Here is a 19,910-nt window from a genome sequence, read left to right on the forward strand (position 1 = left end):
AAGAGGAAAGGAAATCGAAAAGTCTGCGATAATCATAGAGGAATCTCACTGCTTTCTAGCGCAGGTAAGATCCTTGTACGAGTGTTGCTGAATCACCTGATTGACCACCTGGAACAGGGTCTACTACCCGAGACACAGTGCGGCTTCCGCAAAGAGCGTGGCACTGTGGACATGATCTTTGCAGTCCGACAGCTCCAAGAGAAATGTCAAGAGCAGAATCGTGAACTGTACTCCATCTTCGTGGATCTTACCAAGGCTTTTGACACTGTCAGTCGTGAAGGTCTGTGGCGCATCATGTCGAAGTTTGGGTGCCCTGACAGATTCATCCTGGTGGTACGTCAGTTCCACGACGGCATGACGGCTTGTGTTCTGGACGACGGAGAAGCTTCAGAGGCCTTTCCTGTCACAAACGGCATCAAGCAAGGATGTGTGTTGGCACCGACCCTGTTCAGCATAATATTCTCAGCCATGCTGTCAGACGCCTTTCAGAACAGTTCCTTGGGAATCAGCCTGAGATACAGGACTGATGGGAAACTGTTCAACCTGTGAAGACTCCAGGCTGTCACCAAAATAAAGGAGACTGTGTTACGAGACCTCCTTTTTGCTGACGACTGTGCCCTGAATGCTGGATCAGAGCAGGAAATGCAAGCTAGCATGGATAAATTCGCAGCAGCATGCGATAACTTCGGCCTCCTTATCAACATAAAGAAAACCGAAGTGATGCATCAGCCAGCTCCGAAAGCCCAACACCAAGAGCCCACCATCACAGTGAAGGGACAAAAGCTGCAAGCAGTGGACCAATTTACATACCTTGGCAGCACCCTTTCTCGCGCAGTGACAATTGACATCGAGGTCAACTGCAGAATCGCCAAGGCAAGTTCTGCCTTTGGCGGACTGCTGACCAACGTGTGGGACCGCCGTGGAATAAGCCTTGCTACAAAGCTTAAAGTCTACCGAGCAGTAGTGCTAACTACCCTGATGTATGCCAGTGAGACTTGGACTGTATACAGGAGGCACGCTAGGCAACTGAACCATTTCCACATGACTTGCCTCCGCAGACTTCTGAGGATCCAGTGGCAGGATAAGGTGCCAGATACAGAAGTCCTCTCTAGAGCAGGCCTACCGTCAGTTTACACTCTGCTTATGAAAGCCCAGACACGCTGGGCAGGCCATGTTGTAAGGATGCCAGACCACCGCATCCCCAAACAGCTCTTTTCTGGTGAGCTGTCTCAAGGAAAGCGATCGCACGGGGGACAAAAGAAGCGATACAAAGACACGCTGAAAGCCTCTCTTAAGTCCCTGGATATTGACATCACCTCCTGGGAAACCCTGGCACAAGACCGATCGACATGGCGTACGCTGAGCCATCAAGGCTGCCAGACATCTGAATCCAGAAGGATAACTATAGCACAAGAGAAGCGAGCACTCCATAAAGCCAGAGCTGTAAATGTAGTAACAGTGGTGCCCACACATGTCTGCCCGACATGTGGCAGAACATTCCGTGCCCGTATTGGCCTTACCAGCCACCTGCGGACGCACTGTGGACAGCTCACAACCTGATAGATGTCAAGGTCTTCCTCGAAAAAAAAATAAAAATACGATGGACGAACATCAGTGCCCATTATACAGTACAGCCGCCCCTTCCCCACCCCCACCCTCTGCTGCCCCTAGTGCCCATTATACAGTAGAGCCGCCCCGTCCCTGCCCCCACCCTCTGCTGCCCCTAGTGCCCATTATACAGTGCAGCCGCCCTTCCCCTCCCCACCCTCTGCTGCCCCCTAGTGCCTATTATACAGTACAGCCGCCCCGCCCCACCCCACCCTCTGCTGCCCCTAGTGCCCATTATACAGCACAGCCGCCCCTTCCCCACCCCCACCCTCTGCTGCCCCCTAGTGCCTATTATACAGCACAGCTGCCCCTTCCCCGCCCTCTGCTGCCCCCTAGTGCCCAGTATCCAGTACAGCAGCTCCTTCCCACCCTCTGCTGCCCCTAGTGCCCATTATACAGTACAGCCTCCCCTTCCTCACCCCACCCTCTGCTGCCCCTAGTGTCCTCTTCCCCATGCTGAGCGCTGTGGTTCCCCTGTTCACCCCTCTCTGTTGCTGCTCCCCTCAGATCCCCTCCCCAACCAGTACTGAGCATGGATCCCCCATCCGGAGTGGTGAGTGAGAGGCTCCCCCTGCTGAGCACCTGTGCCATCCCCGGGGACACCAGTGAGAGGAGGTTTCACTTCTAGAAGGATGAGATGACATTGGGTCTGAGATCAGCACCATGGAGCCCGGCACTGACTCTGTGCTCAGCATCCCATGGGCTGGTCCCAACAGCATTGGAAAATTCACCTGCAGGTACGAGGAGAACATGAGCGGGAGATGGATCCCGTCCACCAGAAGCCAGGCTCTGACTGTCACTGGGAACATCACAGTGACAGGTGAACTCATAGTCTCCAGCCCTATCCCACATAATCCAGCCCCTCTATATCTGGCTTCCTGGATAGTGGCATGTCTGGATCCCAGTACCCCTCATGGGGAAGAGTCAGAGAGTTCAAGGCCAGAAGGGACCCTGGGATTGTGTAATCTGATCTGCTGTGTAACACAGGCCACCACCTTTGTGGGATAGGCAGAGAGGGAAGGAGACTGACTGGGAGCTGGAGAGGGGCAGTTGAACCCTACCAAGTCAAGCAGCGGGAGTCATCTCCAGCTGGACGTATCTTGGAGAGATCCCAATGCGCCTGAAATTTCAGGAGCAATTCCCCTCTGTCCACAGCCCAGTGCCTCACTTTCCCGTTGGCCATAGACCTTGCAATTAGAGGCTCCTTCTTCGTCATCAACGCCCTCATCTTCTTCATCACCCACCGCTGCCTCTAGAGTGAAGGTAGGTGTCCCACTCAAGGCTGGCTGCCTCTTGGTGCCATGTCATTGATTTTCAAGTGCCTGGTGCTTTATGGCAAGAGCCAAGAGGTAGGAAAGGAGGGGACGTATTAGTGGGAAGAGGAGGAGAAAGATCTGGGTGCATTGGTTGACCACAGGATGACTATGAGCCACCAATGTGATGTGGCCATGAAAAAGGCCAATGCAGTCCTAGGATGTATCAGGCAAGGAATTTCCAGTAGAGACAGGGAGGTGTTCGAATCATTACACAAGGCACTGGTGAGACCTCATCTATAATACTGTGTCGCTCAGGTTTAAGAAAGATGAATTAAAACTGGAACAGGTGCAGAGAAGAGCTATTAGGATCATCTAAGGAATGGAAAACCTGCCTTATGGGAGGAGACTCAAAGAGCTTGGCTTCTTTTGCGTAACCAAAAGACGGCTGAGGGGAGATACGATCGCTCTCTATAAATACATCAGAGGGATAAATACCAGAGAGGGAGAGGAGTTATTTCAGGTAAGTACCAATGTCGACACAAGAACAAATGTGCCTAAACTGGCCATCAACAAGTTTAGGCTTGAAATTAGGTGAAGGTTTCTAAAGATCAGAGGAGTGAAGTCCTGGAACAGCCTCCCAAGGGGAGCAGTGGGGGCAAAAAACCTAACTGGCTTGAAGACTGAGCTGGATAAGTGTATGGAGGGGAAGGTATGATGGGGCCGCCTACAGTGGCATGTGGCCGATCTGCGACTGCCAGCAGCAAATATCTCCAATGGCCGCAGACAGGACATGAGATGGGGAGGGCTCTGAGTTACTAGAGGCAATTCTTTCCCAGGTGTCTGGCTGCTGGGTCTTGCCCACATGCTCAGGGCCTAACTTGTCACCCGATTTGGGGTTGGGAAGGAATTTCCATCCAGGTTAGATTGGCAGAGGCCCTGGGGATTATTCACCTTTCTCTGCAGAGTGGGGCATGGGTTTTAACTAGTGTAAATGGGGGATTCTCTGTAATGTGAAGTGTTTAAACTATGATCTGAGGATTCAATAACTCAGCCAGAGGTGTGGGTTCTATTACAGGAGTGGGTGGGTGCGGTTCTGTGGCCTGCGAGGTGCAGGAGGTCAGACTAGATGATCATGATGGTCCCTTCTGACCTTAAAATCTATGAGTCTCTGAGCAGTGGGAGTTGCAGCTGGGGCTGTGTCCAGCGGGGTGGGCGCTGGAGGCAGAAGGGTCCTGCCCAAATGTGGAAGTGGGGTGCAGAAGCTGGGATCTCAGCAGCAGAGCAGTGACTGTGGCACATACCAAAGGGAGATGGTGCGGGGGGACATTTCAGATGTCGCAGCATCAGACTCACAACTGGGTCGACGCCTTTTCAATGCTGTTCCCCGGGGAGCCCGGAGCCCAGAAAAAAAGTCCTTGTTTTTCCCCAGGATCTCCCCTTTGGCTCTTTGCATTTTGGATCTGTCTCTCCACAGGGGGTGTCCCTGCCACAGACCCCACAGCAGCTGCCTGGCCTGGTAGAACCTTCCATTCATTCTCCCCTTGATGTGATCACCCATCGCCCATGGGCAGCTCCCTCCGACTCCCCTAGGTGGGAAGGATGTTCTTCATGAGCCGCTTCTCCCCGGGGCTCGATGTTTCCTTTCTCCTCCCAGCAACAGAACTGCGCAGTTTGGGACAGAAAGAGTCATGCCTTTCTAATTGAAATTGAGTTTATTCTCTGTCCTTGGAGAATGAATGTTAATGGACAGGGCCGGCTCTACAGTTTTCGCTGCCCCAAGCAGCGCGCCGAATTGCTGCCGCGGATGCCGGGGGCAGTCCCTGTGCCCGTAGGGTGGCAGGCGTGTTTCTGCGGCTGTGGCAATTCGGGGGCAGCTTCTATGTTTAGCTGCAGCTGCCGCGGACAGCTAAACATAGAAGCTGCCGCCGAATTGCCGCTACCGCAAATACGTGCCTGCCGCCCTAAGGGCACATGGACTGCCCCCGCCGTCTGCGGCGGCAATTCGGTGCGCTGCTTGGGGGCAAAACAACAGGGACTGCCGCCCCTTGCAGATTGCCGCCCCAAGCACCAGCTTGGAATGCTGGTGCCTGGAGCCGGCCCTGTTAATGGAACAGCAAATGCAGCGAAAGCAAGAGACAGTGATAAAGGTTAAGAATAGTAGGAAGTGTGTGTCTGTGTGTGTGTGTGTGTCTGTCTGTCTGTCCCTGTTGCCCCCTGCTGGAGGAGATGGGCTCTGCTATGCGTGTGTGTGTGTGTGTGTGTCCCTGCTGCCCCCGATGGAGGGGATGCGACCTGCTCCGTGTGTGTGTGTGTGTGTGTGTGTATCCATGTCCCTGCTGCCCCCTGCTGGTGGGGATGGGCCCCACTTCGTGTGTGTATGAGGGCAGCTGGATGATTGGCCACAGGAGGAGACGCCCAGGCTGAGGTGTCTGAGCCCTGATTGTTAAAGGGCCCCTGATCTGGATTTCTGGGTTCTCTCCCAATCCCTCACCAAATGGCTCCCCATATGTGCCGGGGCAGCCCCTCACGGCACAGCATCCCCTCTGTTCCCGATGGTCCATTCCTCTTCCCCAGTGCTCAGGGCGTCGCAGAGGAGGGGAAGGTCAGGAGTGTGTACACATCGGAGCCCTGGGGAGGGAAGAGACAGTGAATGCGGCAGTGGGGGAGCCAGGCAGGGGAGAGGTGAATTCACATTTCCCCACAAGGGGGCGCTAATGAGATATCAAACCAGCCCCTCAACCTGATCCCGATCATTAACCATCCCCTGGTGCTTCCCCACCATGCGTCACATTGTGAACCCCGGTGTCCCGCCCGCAGCCCTTCTCTTATTCCATTCTGTCCTGCTCTGCTGTGTGCGGGATGCTGGATTCTCCTGCGCTGTGTGTCACCCCCTGCTTTGCGGCTGTTCCACAATTGCCGTCAGTTTCTAACACCCCCTTCTGCCCCAATCTCCGCAGCAAGGGGAGTTAATGAGACACAGAATGGCCTCCCCCACTCATTGATGTTCCCTTGGAACTCCCCCCACTAGCTGGGGCTGGAACCCAGGTGTCCTGAGCACATCCCCAAATCAGCTGATCCATCCTGCCTCTCTGAGCCCCACCTGCAGTGTTTATTGGATATGGGATTCTCCTTCACTTCCTGTCCCAAAGTGCTGCTCAATGTGACTATGGTGAGGGTGGAATAGAAGGGAACTGATGGAGCTGTGGAATTTTGCACATTTTAACCCCCATGGTTATGACCCCAGCAGGAATGGCAGGTTGATGGAGCTAATGTGTGGTTCAGTTTCTCTCACTCCCCCCCCCGCCCCCTGACTATTTTATCTGCAAGGAATTTGCAGGCTCAAGGAGGCTCTGGAGTGTGGACGTGTTTGAAACTCTGTTGTTAAGAGATCCCTATTACCTCTTCCGGTAGCTCCACTCCGACACTGCTGGGTTTCAATTCCTTGTTGCACCTCCTGGAGGCCAGTTTCCCATCGCCTCCCCCGGGCTCAGATCCCATCAGATATTGCGAAGGCTCCGGAACTAAACCGCAGATGGACAGAGCGTGGTGAGACAACTGCCTGACGGGGGGGCCGTGGGGGCACAGATTTCATTGGTTCACTTTTGGTTAACTGACTAAACATAGATCCACGAAGTTAGGAGACCATTGAAGTTTTTGAAATCTTTTCCCTCATTCCCTAAACTTAACCCGAACCCAGGACTTCCACATTAACTCTAATACTGAAATTTAGTCCTGTCAGCTTTTCTTAACATTAATCTTAGCAGTTGGCTCTAATTTCTAATCTTATTCTTAGCTCTAAATGTAACAGCTGCTCCTTTCTGTAGGGAATTTTATCCTAACACTTACATTTCAAACTAACCGTAACCCTTTGATCAAACATAAACCTTTATCATAGTCATAAAAGCTAACCTAAACCCCACTGCTGCTATCTATATGTAGTCCTATCACCTGAGTTTAACACTAGCCCCTAACCTTTACCCTAACCATAACCTTATCCTCAAGCACACTTCTGTGAGCTGTTTTCAGGTAAACCTGCAGTTTTGTTGGCGCAGATGGGAGTGTCTGGCTCAGCAAGCCAGGGTGCTGGAGTCCTGAGCTGGCAGGGAAAACAGGAGCAGAGGTAGTCTTGGCACATCAGTTGGCAGCTCCCAAGGGGGTTTCTGTGATCCAACCAATCACAGGGATGTTTTTCTAAAAGCTCTGCTCTAGGGGTTATTTGGTGGAAGTTCTCTGGCCTGTGTTATGCAGGGGGTCAGATTAGATTATCAGGGGTCTCTTCCAGTCTTGGAACTGATGAATCTATGAACCTAAACTGAAGATCTAAATCTAATTGTAACCCTAAAATCCAATATTAACCTTTATCCTAATAATAAAGTCTAATCTTAACCCTAACATCTAACCCTAGTCTTCATTCCTGACTTTAATCCTAACTCCTTGCCTTTATTATACCCATAGCCTTAACCCTGTCCATAACCTTTCCCCCAACCTTAATCATAACCCCTAACAAGCCTAATACCTAGTCTCACCCTTAAAGCCTAACACTTGATCTGAACCCAGACCATATCCCCTATTCCTGTAAATCATTGAAAACTATTTTTAGTCATAACAAGTTGCTTGAGACCCTCTTTAGAAAAAAGCATACTCCAGGGGTTGTGGAATTGTCATTTAACTTGGGAGACAAAGGTTCAATTCCTGACTCTACGATGGAGTTCCTGTGGGACCTTGGGTGAGTCATAAAAGCTAAAAGCATGTCCTTGCTTTGTGCCTCAGTTTCCCAATTATAAAATGGGGGCTAAAAGGGCCTATTTTTGATTGCATAAAATGTTGCAGAAAACAACAGATACCCCCCCCCCCCCACCCTTCCACTGGAATGCACAGGTTACAGCCCATTGATTGGCAACGTATATTCATTGTTATTTTCACTAATACATGCTTGATAGAGTGTACAGGTTTTCATTGACCTGCCCCTCAAGTGGTTCTCATTTCGAGGTACAGAACATCGTCTGACATCGGTGTTTACATTGGTTCCCCATAGACTCACTACTGAAGTCTTGGGAGCTGCTCATGGCATTACAGTATTATGGTGAACAAGAGAAGGTCCTTTTATTTTAGCAGGACTATGAGCATTTCTTATTACAGGTGCTTTGCCATTTCCACCACATGTTCACATGCTGATGACCCACCAGTCCTGTGCTGGAGGGAACCCTAGACATTTCAGCAGGGGCTTGCCTGCTCCTTGTGAGCTGGGAATATTACAGGGGCTTGGTAGAGTCTTCTGCTCCCACGCCGATCCCATTCCCCATCCCAGTCTCTCCTTTGCTGGAGCTGGTGAGGGGTCCGGGAGCCCCACAGGGGCAGCTAACTCAGCTCTGATAATGTCACTCAACACCACCCATGTGGCCAGTTAAGGAACAACTCACCAGGGTGCAGAGAAGGAGACATGCAGGTTTTGGCTTAGTTTTGGGATTCAAGGGAGACTCAAATAACTAGAGCTCTGGGAGTGTCCGGTGCCTATAATTCCCTGACGTACCTCTCTTGTTTCTCCTGCAGTACCAGAAGAGGGCAGCCAGAACCATGCCCAGAGCCACGAGGATCCCACATGCCAGCAGCATGTTCCTAGGTTGGGCCAAGGCTGCTTGTGAGAGAAGAGAAAAGGTGACAAGGGCCTGGTCAGGAACCAAAAGTGATGCTCTATCTACCGGAGCTGGGCAGACGCTCTCTGGACAGGGAAACTCACCTGTCTCTGTGATGTTCACGGTGACGTTCACGGCCCGGCTCCTGGGGGATGGGACCCACCTTCCACTCACATTCTCCTCGTACCCGCAGGTGAATACCCCGGTGTTGTTGGGACTGGCCCGGGGGATGCTGAGCACTGAGACGTTCGCAGAGCTGGTGCTGGGCTCTGTGGTGCTGATCTCAGACTCAACGTCCCCAGGAACGAGCTCGTCTCCATCCTTGTAGAAGTGAAACCTCCGATCGCCAGTGTCACCGGGGGCCATGCAGGTGACGAGCAGGGGAAGCCCTTCTCTCACCGCTCCTGACTGGGGATCTACGCTCAGCACTGGCCGGGAAGGTGGATCTGAGGGGAGCCCAATGGGGAGGAGTCAGCAGGGGCTTTGATAGTTAAATTCCCATCTCACCCACCTTCTCTAAAGTCCCACTGACCCATGGCAGTTTCCTCGGCCTTGAGGCCAGGCTGACTAAGGTATCTACAGTCAAAGAGATCAACAAAGTGGAGCATTCTTGTTTTTGTCATGTGTTGGTAGCTGATCATCCCAGTCAAGCTGCCTATGGAGGCCATATGGGGCAGACGTGTTGTAGACACTTGGGCACTCATTCTGGATTCATCAGGCAGCAATGTTGCTTGAAGTTAGGCTGCCATGTTGTTGGTATTTGAGTGGCCATGTTGTTGGGAGTTGGGCGTCCATATTGGACTGCCATATTGACGGCAGATGGGCAGCCACGTTGGTCCCAATCCGATTGGACGAGAGACTTCAAGGGAGATAAGTGAAGGAAAAATTCCACAGAATAGGAGAGAAATGCTGCCAGTTCGATGAGGAAAACTGAGTGACTAGAATAGAAAGTGAATCAAACTCAAACACAGCAGCAAAAGAACAAGACCAAGAGCAAATCCGCATCCATGACTGCAAGACAGACGAATAAAATATCCCTACACCCGAGGGGGAAACGTGTGAGAGTCAGCGCAGAGCTCACCTGTTACACTGATGGAGATGGGGCGGCTCTCCCAGGATTGGATACACCGGCTGGATGGGCATATCCAGTACAGGCAGGTGAAGGACCCAGCATCACCGAGCCCCGTGATGCTCAGGGTGTGGGCGTCACTGCTTCCAGACGAGAGGTTCCTTCCACCAACCCTGGAGAGCTGGAATCCTGTAACTGGGTGAGCTCCAGGGGGAGCCATGCACTGGAGGGTAACAGCTTCTCCAGGGAGATACACGGGGTGCCAAGGGCTCACAGACAGGGCCGGGGCTGCGGGACGGTCTGAAAAACACAGGTTCAATGGGAAACGTTGAATGAGAGTCTCATACGCATCCCCATGCCCTCTCCCCAAGCTCCGGAGAGCCCTCCCTGAGTCCCATTCCTAGGACAGGACGTTCTCCGGCCTACGAGAGAGCAGAGTAGCCTGAGCCTCTGGCCTGGAAATCGAAGAGTCTGTGAATCACCCAGTGTAAGTTTCCAGATTCACCCTCATGTCTCCGGTTATGGTTCAGCCAGCCACCCCTCAAAAGGGCTTCCCATGGCGCCGATCCCCTTTAGCCAGGGAGAAATGTTTTGTGGGGAGAGAGGGGCCTGGGACACCAGAATAATATACAGAGAGACAGAGCAATGAAACCACATATGGTTGCAGTTGAATGTGTGTGTGGCTGTGAGAGATACGGACACTCAGAGCAGCAGCCATGGCATGTTTTGGGCATTGAGCATCATCGAAACATCAGGCTGGAAGGGACCCGAGAGGGCATCTCGTCCAGCCCCCTGTGCTGAGGCCGGGCCAAGTAAACCCAGACCAGCCCTGACAGGGTTTGTCCTGCCTGGTCTTGGAAACCTCCAGTGATGGAGATTCCACAACCGCCCTTTAAAGCTCAACTCCCCTTAGAGCTAGAAAGTTTGTCCTCATATGTAACCTCAATCTCCCTTGCTGCAGGTGAGGCCCATCACTCCTTGTCCTGCCTTCGGTGCACATGGAGAACCATCGATCCCTGTCCTCCGTAACAGCCCTTCACTTGTCTGAAGGTTGTTATCAGGTCTCCCCTCAGAGTAAAACATGCCCAGGTTTTTTCACCTATCCTCGTAGGTCAGGTTTGTTAAATCTGTGATTGTTCTTGTTCCTCTTCTCTGGATGCTCCCCATTTGTCCACATCTTTCCTAACGTGCAGGGCCCAGGTCTGGACACAGTTCTCCAGCTGAGACCTCAGCAGTGCCGAGTAGGATGGGACGATGACTCTCCGTGTCTCACCCACAACACGCCTGTTCATACACTTCAGAATCATATTAGCCATTTGTGCAGCTGCATTAGATTGTTGACACATATTCAACAGGCTACCCACTGTCCTACCCGATATTCAACAGGCTACCCGATCCTCCTCAGCAGTGCTGCCACCTAGCCGGTTGTTCTCCAGTTTGTAGTTGCACATTTGATTTTTCCTTCCTAAGTGAAGTACTTTGCACTTGTCTTCATTGACTTTCATCTTGTTGAATTCAGACCAAGTCTCCAATTTGTCAAGGTCATTTTGAATTTTACACCTGCCCTCCAAAGTGCTTGCAACCCCTCCCAGCTTGGTGTCATCTACAGATGTTACCAGCATACTCGCTACTCCGTTATTGAAGTCATTAATGAAAATATTGAATGGTACCGGACCCAGGACCCTGTGGGACCCCGCTAGATACGCCCTCCCGGTCTGACAGCAAAGCGTTGACAGCCACTCTCTGAGTATGCTCGTTCAACCAGGTGTGCAACCACCTTACAGTAATTTCATCTAGACCACATTTCCCCACCTTGCTTGTGAGAATGGCACGTGGCCCTGTGTCAAAGGCCTGACTCAGATCGAGGTTCAACACGTCTCCAGTTTCCCCTCTATGCCCTAGGTCTCTAGTGCTATCAAAGGAGGAAATGAGGTTGGTTTGGCGTGATTTGTTCTTGCTGGTTCTTTCTCATCACCCTATTATTCTCCAGATGCTGACAAACTGATTGTTTAATAATTTGCTCCAGTATCTTTCTAGGTATTGAAGCTGGGTCGGCTGCTCTATAATTCCCTGGATCTCCTTGTCCCCCTCTTTTAACAACAGGGACTATTTAGCTCTCTACAACGCTGCAGATCTGCAGAGCCGTGCGTGTACCAGCTCTGTTTGTGTGGCCGTGAGACGCGGGCCCCGAGAAAGGCTGAAGAACAGCGGATTGCTGGGTTTGAGTCTCACCCTCTTCCTCTGCTGGATGGAAAACCGACAGATACTGATGCCGTGTTTACCAAGGAATTGCTGGCGATCACATGGTTGCCAAAAGTTTTGGCAGCCCAGTGAAATCCCCAGTGATGGACACAGGAACTCCCCTGTCACTGACATCCGCATGGCGCTGCTCTGTCGGGGCAGGACGTCTCGCCCAAGTTCCCTTCACCAGTACCTGCAGCTGTACACCCTACCGGTCCCCACGTCCACCACCTGTTCCAAACAGGCATCCCCCATGTGGCTTGGGGTCCCCTTCCCAGATCCGCTCCCTGCTTTGGGTGGGGAATCTGTACCCTGAGGCTGCCGGGAGCTGAACGGGTGAGGGTGATGTGTAGACAGGGTAGGAGGATTCAGGGAGAGGTGGAGGCCTGGCAAGGGGGCTGGACAATGCTGGGTGGAGGAGATGGCTCTTGCTTGGGTGGGGGGGTCTGGAATAGTGACAGAGGGTCAGTGCAGCAGGGGATTCCCCATGGAGTGGGGGTGCAGGGAATAGGTGGTAGCGAGACCCCAGCATGGGAACATACATTAGACTCTCCTCCCATCTGCTGGCCCAGGACTGAGCTCCCCATCTATGAAATATCCTGTGATAAACCACCGGTAAATCACACTCCCCAGTAACCCAGTGGAAACATCCCCCCACACGCTGATAACCCATTGAAGGTGGCATCTCCTTGCCTGACACCTGCTGGGCAGAATATTGTCACACCGGGGGGCTTGGCTTCCCAGACCATGCCTGCCTTGAAGAAAAGGAAACTGCTCTCCTCCTCCCGCCTCAATCTTTAATAACCTGCTCACACAGCCGCAGCCCCAGAGCAGGTGCTGACAGTACCATAGACAGAGATGGAGATGGGGTTACTCCTCCAGGATTGGCGCTGTCCTTTGGATTGCTGTACGAGGTACACACAGGTGTATGTCCCGGAGTCCTGCACCCTGAGCTGTGACAGAGGGAAGCTGTGAACTCGCTGCCTGTGGCTGTCCATGGGGGACTGTGCCGCCTCGTCCTTCCACAGCTGGAATTGCACCACCTGGTCCGCTCCGGGCGCGGAGCAGGTAAGGCTCAGGGATTCCCCGGAGAGGTAGGCAGGTCTGTGGGGGTTCACAGACAGTGTCGGGGCCCGGGGAGCCACGTCTGGAAATCCTGTGGAGGTGGAAGAGAAGGAAAACCAGGGAGATGGTGGTGACGGGACTTCTCCATTTAGGTTGCTCCATCCCACCCATCAATGAGGGGCCCCCGTGAAGCTCTGAGCGCTGCCGTTAGCTCCGAATTCCCCGTGCCATGGCGTGGACACAGGAGCAGAGAGCCCAGCATGGCCCTCAGGGCACAACTGCAGTTTTTCTGACATAGGCCGATCCCCATGCGTGATCCATGTTGGCTCTCTGAGCCCCTCCAGCACGGGAGGTGGGTCTCACAGGCCAGGGGAGGCTCAGGCTCCCCAAACAGCCAGGCGTGGCCCTGCCTACGCTCCACCCCGAGGCCCCCTCATGGTTCCCTGCTCTTCCCCCGTGGCCCGAACCCAGGCCGGGACTTGGGGCGACTGGGGCAGGGAAGGGTGGGGTGGGGGGTGGGGGGGGGCTCTGGCAGGGAAGGTGGATGGAAGGGGTGGGCTGGGGACTAGCCCCCCCGAATGGGTGGTTCACGTGTTGCCCATGTGCACCAGCTCCCTTTCCCTCTCCTGAGCTGGGTGGCTCCCAGGGCCCAGAGGAGGCAGCGTCTGTGCTGAACTGCAGCTGCCGGCTGAGGGAGGAAGGTGAGAAGTGCAGCCGGATGTGAGCAGGGGGAGGGGTTTCCTCCACGACTGGGTGGGCTTTGCAGCCTGGTTTTCAATTGCTGCTTGAAGGTATCGGCTCTGCAGCGCCTGGCAGCTCTGCGGGCAGCCCGGGCATGTGCCCCCAAAGGGTCCCACAGAATGTGCCGTCCCCTGCGCTGCAGGGACACTCGTCGGGTGAGAGGAGAGCCCAGGTTCCATGGCCCGTTCCTCTCAAGTACCCCCTGCACCCGGGACAGCTACGGACATGGCCCGGCCCTGTGCGGACAGATCCATCTGCCCAGCTCGGTGGGCCCAGCACGTCCAGCTGGACAACCCAGCCTGCAGCACCCTGGGGCTGGGCAGAGGGTCGTGCTGAGTGCACTGGCAGGCGCCGTGGGGCCGAGGGTCAGAGATCCCCCAGTGCGGGAGGGGGCCCCGTGGGGTCGCAGTCAGTGACAGGGCTGGGGGCTGGTATCTGTAATTGCAGAGGGTTTACAGACAGCCAGTGCTGGAGTCTGGCCAGGTTAGACCCAGCAGGGACCCCCAGACCTGTATCTCAGTCAGCCCATCTCACTGGCAAATCCCAACCCCCCTCGCTCCCCCCACCCCGTGTCTCCAAACGTCTGTGGCCAGTGGAGATTGTGTGTGGGGGGGGGGGAGCCGAGGCACTGCAGCTGAAAGGAGAGACAGATGCTGTGAAGGGGGCTTCTTGGGACCCCCCAAACCCTTCCCCACACAATGCCAAGTCCTCTGTTGAGGCCGTCAGTGCAGGGAGCAGTCAGTGAGCGTGGCGAGCCCCTGTCTCGCTGGGAACCGAGACCCCACAAACTCATCTCACCAACCAGGCCTCAGGCAGGGATGGTCTCCAGTCCCCGTCCACAGGAGGCTGGGTCTGAGCTGCCATCCATCTGATCACAGGGAAGTGCAACAGGCCTCCCTCTGCGTCACACTTGCAACCCCCGCTGTGTGCTAGAGGGGAGGCTCCCCCCAGACCAAGACCCTCCCCCACCCCGGAGGTAGCATCGCGGGGAGGCAGGAGGATGGTTACCTGCAGGTGAGACCAGCTGTGGGACAGTCAGGAGACAGGCTGTGTGGGAGAGGAGAACAGGTCAGAGCCCCCGGAGAGGGGACATGGGAATGGAAGAGGAAGAGAGATCGTTAAGGGGGGACGACATTATGGGGGGCTAGTGTGGGGCAGGAAGAACTCTGGAGGTGGGGTACTGCTGATCTTGGGAGGAAGGAGAAACGGTTGTCATGAGCCAGGGGTCACCCTGGCCAGGAATCTCAAGTGACGCTGCTGCTGGATTCCAGAGGAGACATCTTGCCCGTGGGGACCCCCAATGCTCCATCTGGAGGCATTAAAAGGTGAGCAGACATGCAGCCCTCGGCTCCAGTAGTGCAGAGAAGAGGGAAGCCTAAGGCTCTGACACAACTGCCCAAAGGGGCCCTCCCTGAGGGATGGGAGGACCTCCCTCCTGCCCCCACAGAGACAATCACAGAGGGAAGTATCCCTGCCTGGCCCCTCCGCCTGTGAAGCTTGGACATGGGTAACCCCCTCTTACTTATTTGGTTTGGAATTCCCCACCATGGGAAAGGCTTGGACTAAACGTACCCATTTGGGGATGAGAGGAATTGGCCCAGGGAGGACAGCCTTAAGCAGCTTTGGTTGGCAGACCACTGGTAGGCCAAAGGGCCCTGGTTGGAGCCTGGTGGAATGGTGGGGCCCTCCCTGCACCCTCCTTGGCAGTAAGAGGTTGTGGCCGTGACCAATAGGCCACGCTCCCCAACTGAGTGAGGACCATTGTGGGCTCAGAGCTCCTGGGAGGGGATGGGGCTGGAGAGGAATGGAGGGATGGGGTTGGGGGATCTCTGGACAGACACACAGAGGGATGGGGGCCGAGGGAGGCCACTTACCCAGCACTGGCAGAAGGTGAGTTAGCGGCATGTGGAGCCGGTCGCTCTGGGGTGGGAGCTGGGTTCTCAGCTCAGCCACCGGCCCCGTCTCTGCTTCGCTCAGAAAAGTGACAAACACAGGAAGTGCAGTGACAGCCCCCAGCCATGCCCCCCCAGCCGAGGGAGACGGCCCCTGCGTGGTTGGGTGTTCAGCAGCACCTCTGTATTCACAGGAAATGAGGAGGCAAGGGGAGCCGGCTGCAACCGGGCTGTGGGGTCGATTCCCGGACATCCCTTGCAACTGGAACCCCAAGTTGGCCCCTGCTGCTCACACGGGGCTTTCAGTCCCCCCCAAGCCCCTAGACCCCACTCTAGAACCCCTTGGAGAACCCCTGTGGGGCTGATGAGGCACCGATCCGACACGCAAACACAGGCGCAGATCTCAGAAGCAGTTCCGGCTCGCAGAAGGCAGGTCGTAGCAGTGTGTCTTGCACTTGGGGTGGGGAGGTTTGGGTGGCTCCTGTGGGAGGTCGACCCTCACCACTCTCTCACCTCAACCCAGTCTGCATCTCTGCACTTTTGCCTCCCTCGGCACTGCCACCTCTCCCACATCCCTAACCCTAATGCGCCTGGATACCTCCCCTTTAAGGGTGGTGTTTCTGACTGCCAGGCTTTTATTTGTGTGACTGTGTCATGCTGCCCTCGGTGGACCGCAGAGGAACTGCAGCCCTGGGGAAGGAGCTATGGCAGCTCAGGCCAATGGAGGAGACCAGGATAGGTATCAGTGGGTCTGTTGGCAGAAGCCCTGCACTGGTTTAAGACTGAACTAAATCCCAAAGGGGAGTGTGTTTTCCCTGCTGTCGTGTCTCTATTGGTGGGTTTTCTGGGCAGTTAGAACATAAGAACATAAGAAAGGCCGTACCGGGTCAGACCAAAGGTCCATCTAGCCCAGTATCTGTCTACCGACAGTGGCCAATGCCAGGTGCCCCTGAGGGAGTGAACCTAACAGGCAATGATCAAGTGATCTCTCTCCTGCCATCCATCTCCATCCTCTGACAAATAGAGGCTAGGGACACCATTCTTACCCATCCTGGCTAATAGCCATTTATGGACTTAGCCACCATGAATTTATCCAGTCCCCTTTTAAACATTGTTATAGTCCTAGCCTTCACAACCTCCTCAGGTAAGGAGTTCCACAAGTTGACTGTGCGCTGCGTGAAGAAGAACTTCCTTTTATTTGTTTTAAACCTGCTGCCTATTAATTTCATTTGGTGACCCCTAGTTCTTGTATTATGGGAATAAGTAAATAACTTTTCCTTATCCACTTTCTCAACATCACTCATGATTTTATATACGTCTATCATGTCCCCCCTTAGTCTCCTCTTTTCCAAACTGAAGAGTCCTCGCCTCGTTAATCTTTCCTCATGTGGGGCCCTCTCTAAACCCCTAATCATTTTAGTTGCTCTTTTCTGAACCTTTCTAGTGCTAGAATATCTTTTTGAGGTGAGGAGACCACATCTGTACACCGTATTCGAGCTGGGGGCCTCCCATGGATCGATATAAGGGCAATAAGATATTCTCCGTCTTAGTCTCTAGCCCCATTTTAATGATTCCTAACATCCTGTTTGCTTTTTTGACCGCCTCTGCACACTGCGTGGACATCTTCAGAGAACTATCCACAGTAACTCCAAGATCTTTTTCCTGACTCGTTGTAGCTAAATTAGCCCCCTTCATGTTGTATGTATAGTTGGGGTTATTTTTTCCAATGTGCATTACTTTACATTTATCCACATTAAATTTCATTTGCCATTTTGTTGCCCAATCACTTAGTTTTGTGAGATCTTTTTGAAGTTCTTCACAATCTGCTTTGGTCTTAACTATCTTGAGTAGTTTAGTGTCATCTGCAAACTTTGCCACCTCACTGTTTACCCCTTTCTCCAGATCATTTATGAAGAAATTGAATAGGATTGGTCCTAGGACTGACCCTTGGGGAACACCACTAGTTACCCCTCTCCATTCTGAGAATTTACCATTAATTCCTACCCTTTGTTCCCTGTCCTCTAACCAGTTCTCAATCCATGAAAGGACCTTTCCTTTTATCCCATGACAGCTTAATTTACGTAAGAGCCTTTGGTGAGGGACCTTGTCAAAGGTTTTCTGGAAATCTAAGTACACTATGTCCACCGGATCCCCCTTGTCCACATGTTTGTTGACCCCTTCAAAGAACTCTAATAGATTAGTAAGACACGATTTCCCTTTACAGAAACCATGTTGACTATTGCTCAAGAGTTTATGTTTTTCTATGTGTCTGACAATTTTATTCTTTACTATTGTTTCAACTAATTTGTCCGGTACCGACGTTAGACTTACCGGTCTGTAATTGCCAGGATCACCCCTAGAGCCCTTTTAAAATATTGGCATTACATTAGCTAACTTCCAGTCATTGGGTACCGAAGCCGATTTAAAGGACAGGTTACAAACCTTGGTTAATAGTTCCGCAACTTCACATTTGAGTTCTTTCAGAACTCTTGGGTGAATGCCATCTGGTCCCGGTGACTTCTTAATGTTGAGTTTATCAATTCATTCCAAAACCTCCTCTAGTGACACTTCAATCTGTGACAGTTCCTCAGATTTGTCACCTACAAAAGCCAGCTCAGGTTTGGGAATCTCCCTAACATCCTCAGCCGTGAAGACTGAAGCAAAGAATCCATTTAGTTTCTCCGCAATGACTTTATCATCTTTAAGCGCTCCTTTTGTATTTTCATCGTCAAGAGGCCCCACTGGTTGTTTAGCAGGCTTCCTGCTTCTGATGTACTTAAAAACATTTTGTTATTACCTTTGGAGTTTTTGGCTAGCCGTTCTTCAAACTCCTCTTTGGCTTTTCTTATTACACTCTTGCACTTAAGTTGGCAGTGTTTGTGCTCCTTTCTATTTGCCTCACTGGGATTTGACTTCCACTTTTTAAAGGAAGTCTTTTTATCTCTCACTGCTTCTTTTACATGGTTGTTAAGCCACGGTGGCTCTTTTTTAGTTCTTTTACTGTTTTTCTTAATTTGGGGTATACATTGAAGTTGGGTCTCTATTATGGTGTATTTAAAAAGGGCCCACACAACTTGCAGGGATTTCACTTTAGTCACTGTACCTTTTAACTTTTGTCTAACTAACCTCCTCATTTTTGTATAGTTTCCCCTTTTGAAATTAAAGGCCACAGTGTTGGGCAGTTGAGATGTTCTTCCCACCACAGGGATGTTGAATGCTATTGTATTATGGTCACTATTTCCAAGCGGTCCTGCTATAGTTACCTCTTGGACCAGCTCCTGCGCTCCACTCAGGATTAAATCTAGAGTCGCCTCTTCGAGGCGCCTCTATGTGGGTTCCCATACCAGCTGCTCCATGAAGCAGTCATTTAAAGTATCGAGAAATTTTATCTCTGCATTTCGTCCTGAAGTGAAATGTTCCCAGTCAATATGGGGATAATTGAAATCCCCCACTATTATTGGGTTCTTAATTTTGATAGCCTTTCTAATTTCCCTTAGCATTTCATCATCACTATTACTGTCCTGGTCAGGTGGTCGATAATAGATCCCTACTGTTATATTTTTACTAGAGCATGAAATTTCTATCCATAGAGACTCTATGGAACCTGTGGATTCGCTTAAGATTTTTACTTCATTTGAATCTACACTTTCTTTAACATATAGTGCCACTCCTCCCCCTGCACGGCCTGTTCTGTCCTTCCGATATATTTTGTACCCCTGAATGATTGTGTCCCATTGATTGGTCTCAGTCCACCAGGTTTCTGTGATGCCTATTATATCAATATCCTCCTTTATCACAAGGCACTCTAGTTCACCCATCTTATTATTTAGACTTCTGGTATTTGTGTACAAGCACTTTAAAAACTTGTCCCTGTTTATTAGTTCAGAGGCTGGCACTTGGAACCAGACAACGTCCCTCAACGCGTGCCCAGATCTGCATGTACAAAGCGCCCTCGTCTCCAGGCCATTCTGTGTCGTACTTCCTAAGGCTGTAGGCTCTTCCCTGCTCCTCTTGTGTATCTCACTCAATCAGTGCCCGGCACCTGCCTCTGCTGAGCCTGGCTCACATAGTTCAGTCTCTCAAGGGCTGGGTCCGATTGGGTCGAATTCTGGTCGGTGGGCTGGTTACGGGGCGGCTGGGTGCTGCTTAGTGTCCCGTAATGGACACTTTGTGACGTTGCAGCCCATAAGGCTTTATGGAAATATGCTTATCAATGTTTATATGACATAACTGAAATATCTTTTATGCTACATATGCCGTATAAGATATCTCTGTAAAGGTTATGATCTACTGAATCTATTCATCCTATTTGTATGCATGTGTCATTTTTGTATTTGAAGGTATGAATATTGGCTGTTTACTTGTGTAACCCTTCTGCCGGGCTGAAACGATAGCAGCAAGGGCC

The 19,910-nt window shown here is 52.3% G+C and overlaps 2 protein-coding genes across 2 annotated transcripts; both read right to left on the reverse strand.

Moving 5' to 3' along the window:
- Window positions 1-7,076: 7,076 nt before the first annotated feature.
- LOC120380890 (immunoglobulin superfamily member 1-like) lies at window positions 7,077-12,062 on the reverse strand. The gene is made up of 4 exons (XM_039498783.1): window positions 12,020-12,062; window positions 9,579-9,866; window positions 8,395-8,943; window positions 7,077-7,099 (listed from the first exon to the last, which is right to left on the reverse strand). The coding sequence occupies exons 1-4, from the start codon at window positions 12,060-12,062 to the stop codon at window positions 7,077-7,079; spliced, it is 903 nt and encodes a 300-aa protein (XP_039354717.1).
- A 554-nt stretch (window positions 12,063-12,616) lies between these two features.
- On the reverse strand, window positions 12,617-15,647 carry LOC120380891 (leukocyte immunoglobulin-like receptor subfamily A member 3). Its single transcript, XM_039498784.1, has 3 exons — window positions 15,488-15,647; window positions 14,622-14,660; window positions 12,617-12,963 (listed from the first exon to the last, which is right to left on the reverse strand). Exons 1-3 carry the CDS (start codon window positions 15,516-15,518, stop codon window positions 12,617-12,619), a joined length of 417 nt encoding a protein of 138 aa, XP_039354718.1. The 5' UTR covers window positions 15,519-15,647.
- Window positions 15,648-19,910: the final 4,263 nt, after the last annotated feature.

Source organism: Mauremys reevesii, linkage group 13, assembly GCF_016161935.1.
Source record: "Mauremys reevesii isolate NIE-2019 linkage group 13, ASM1616193v1, whole genome shotgun sequence".
NCBI lineage: Eukaryota > Metazoa > Chordata > Testudines > Geoemydidae > Mauremys > Mauremys reevesii.

Excerpts from the sequence above, each read along its gene's own strand:
- LOC120380890 (XM_039498783.1), bottom strand. The coding sequence starts at position 12,062 with ATGGGGGATGCCTGTTTGGAACAGGTGGTGGACGTGGGGACCG. Across the intron at positions 9,867-12,019 it reads GGTGGTGGACGTGGGGACCG|ACCGTCCCGCAGCCCCGGCC; the intron begins GTAGGGTGTACA and ends TGTGTTTTTCAG. Across the intron at positions 7,100-8,394 it reads CTGCAGGAGAAACAAGAGAG|GCCAGAGAACTTCCACCAAA; the intron begins GTACGTCAGGGA and ends TGCATAACACAG.
- LOC120380891 (XM_039498784.1), bottom strand. The coding sequence starts at position 15,518 with ATGCCGCTAACTCACCTTCTGCCAGTGCTGG. Across the intron at positions 14,661-15,487 it reads TCACCTTCTGCCAGTGCTGG|CCTGTCTCCTGACTGTCCCA; the intron begins GTAAGTGGCCTC and ends TCTCCCACACAG. Across the intron at positions 12,964-14,621 it reads ACAGCTGGTCTCACCTGCAG|GATTTCCAGACGTGGCTCCC; the intron begins GTAACCATCCTC and ends CCACCTCCACAG.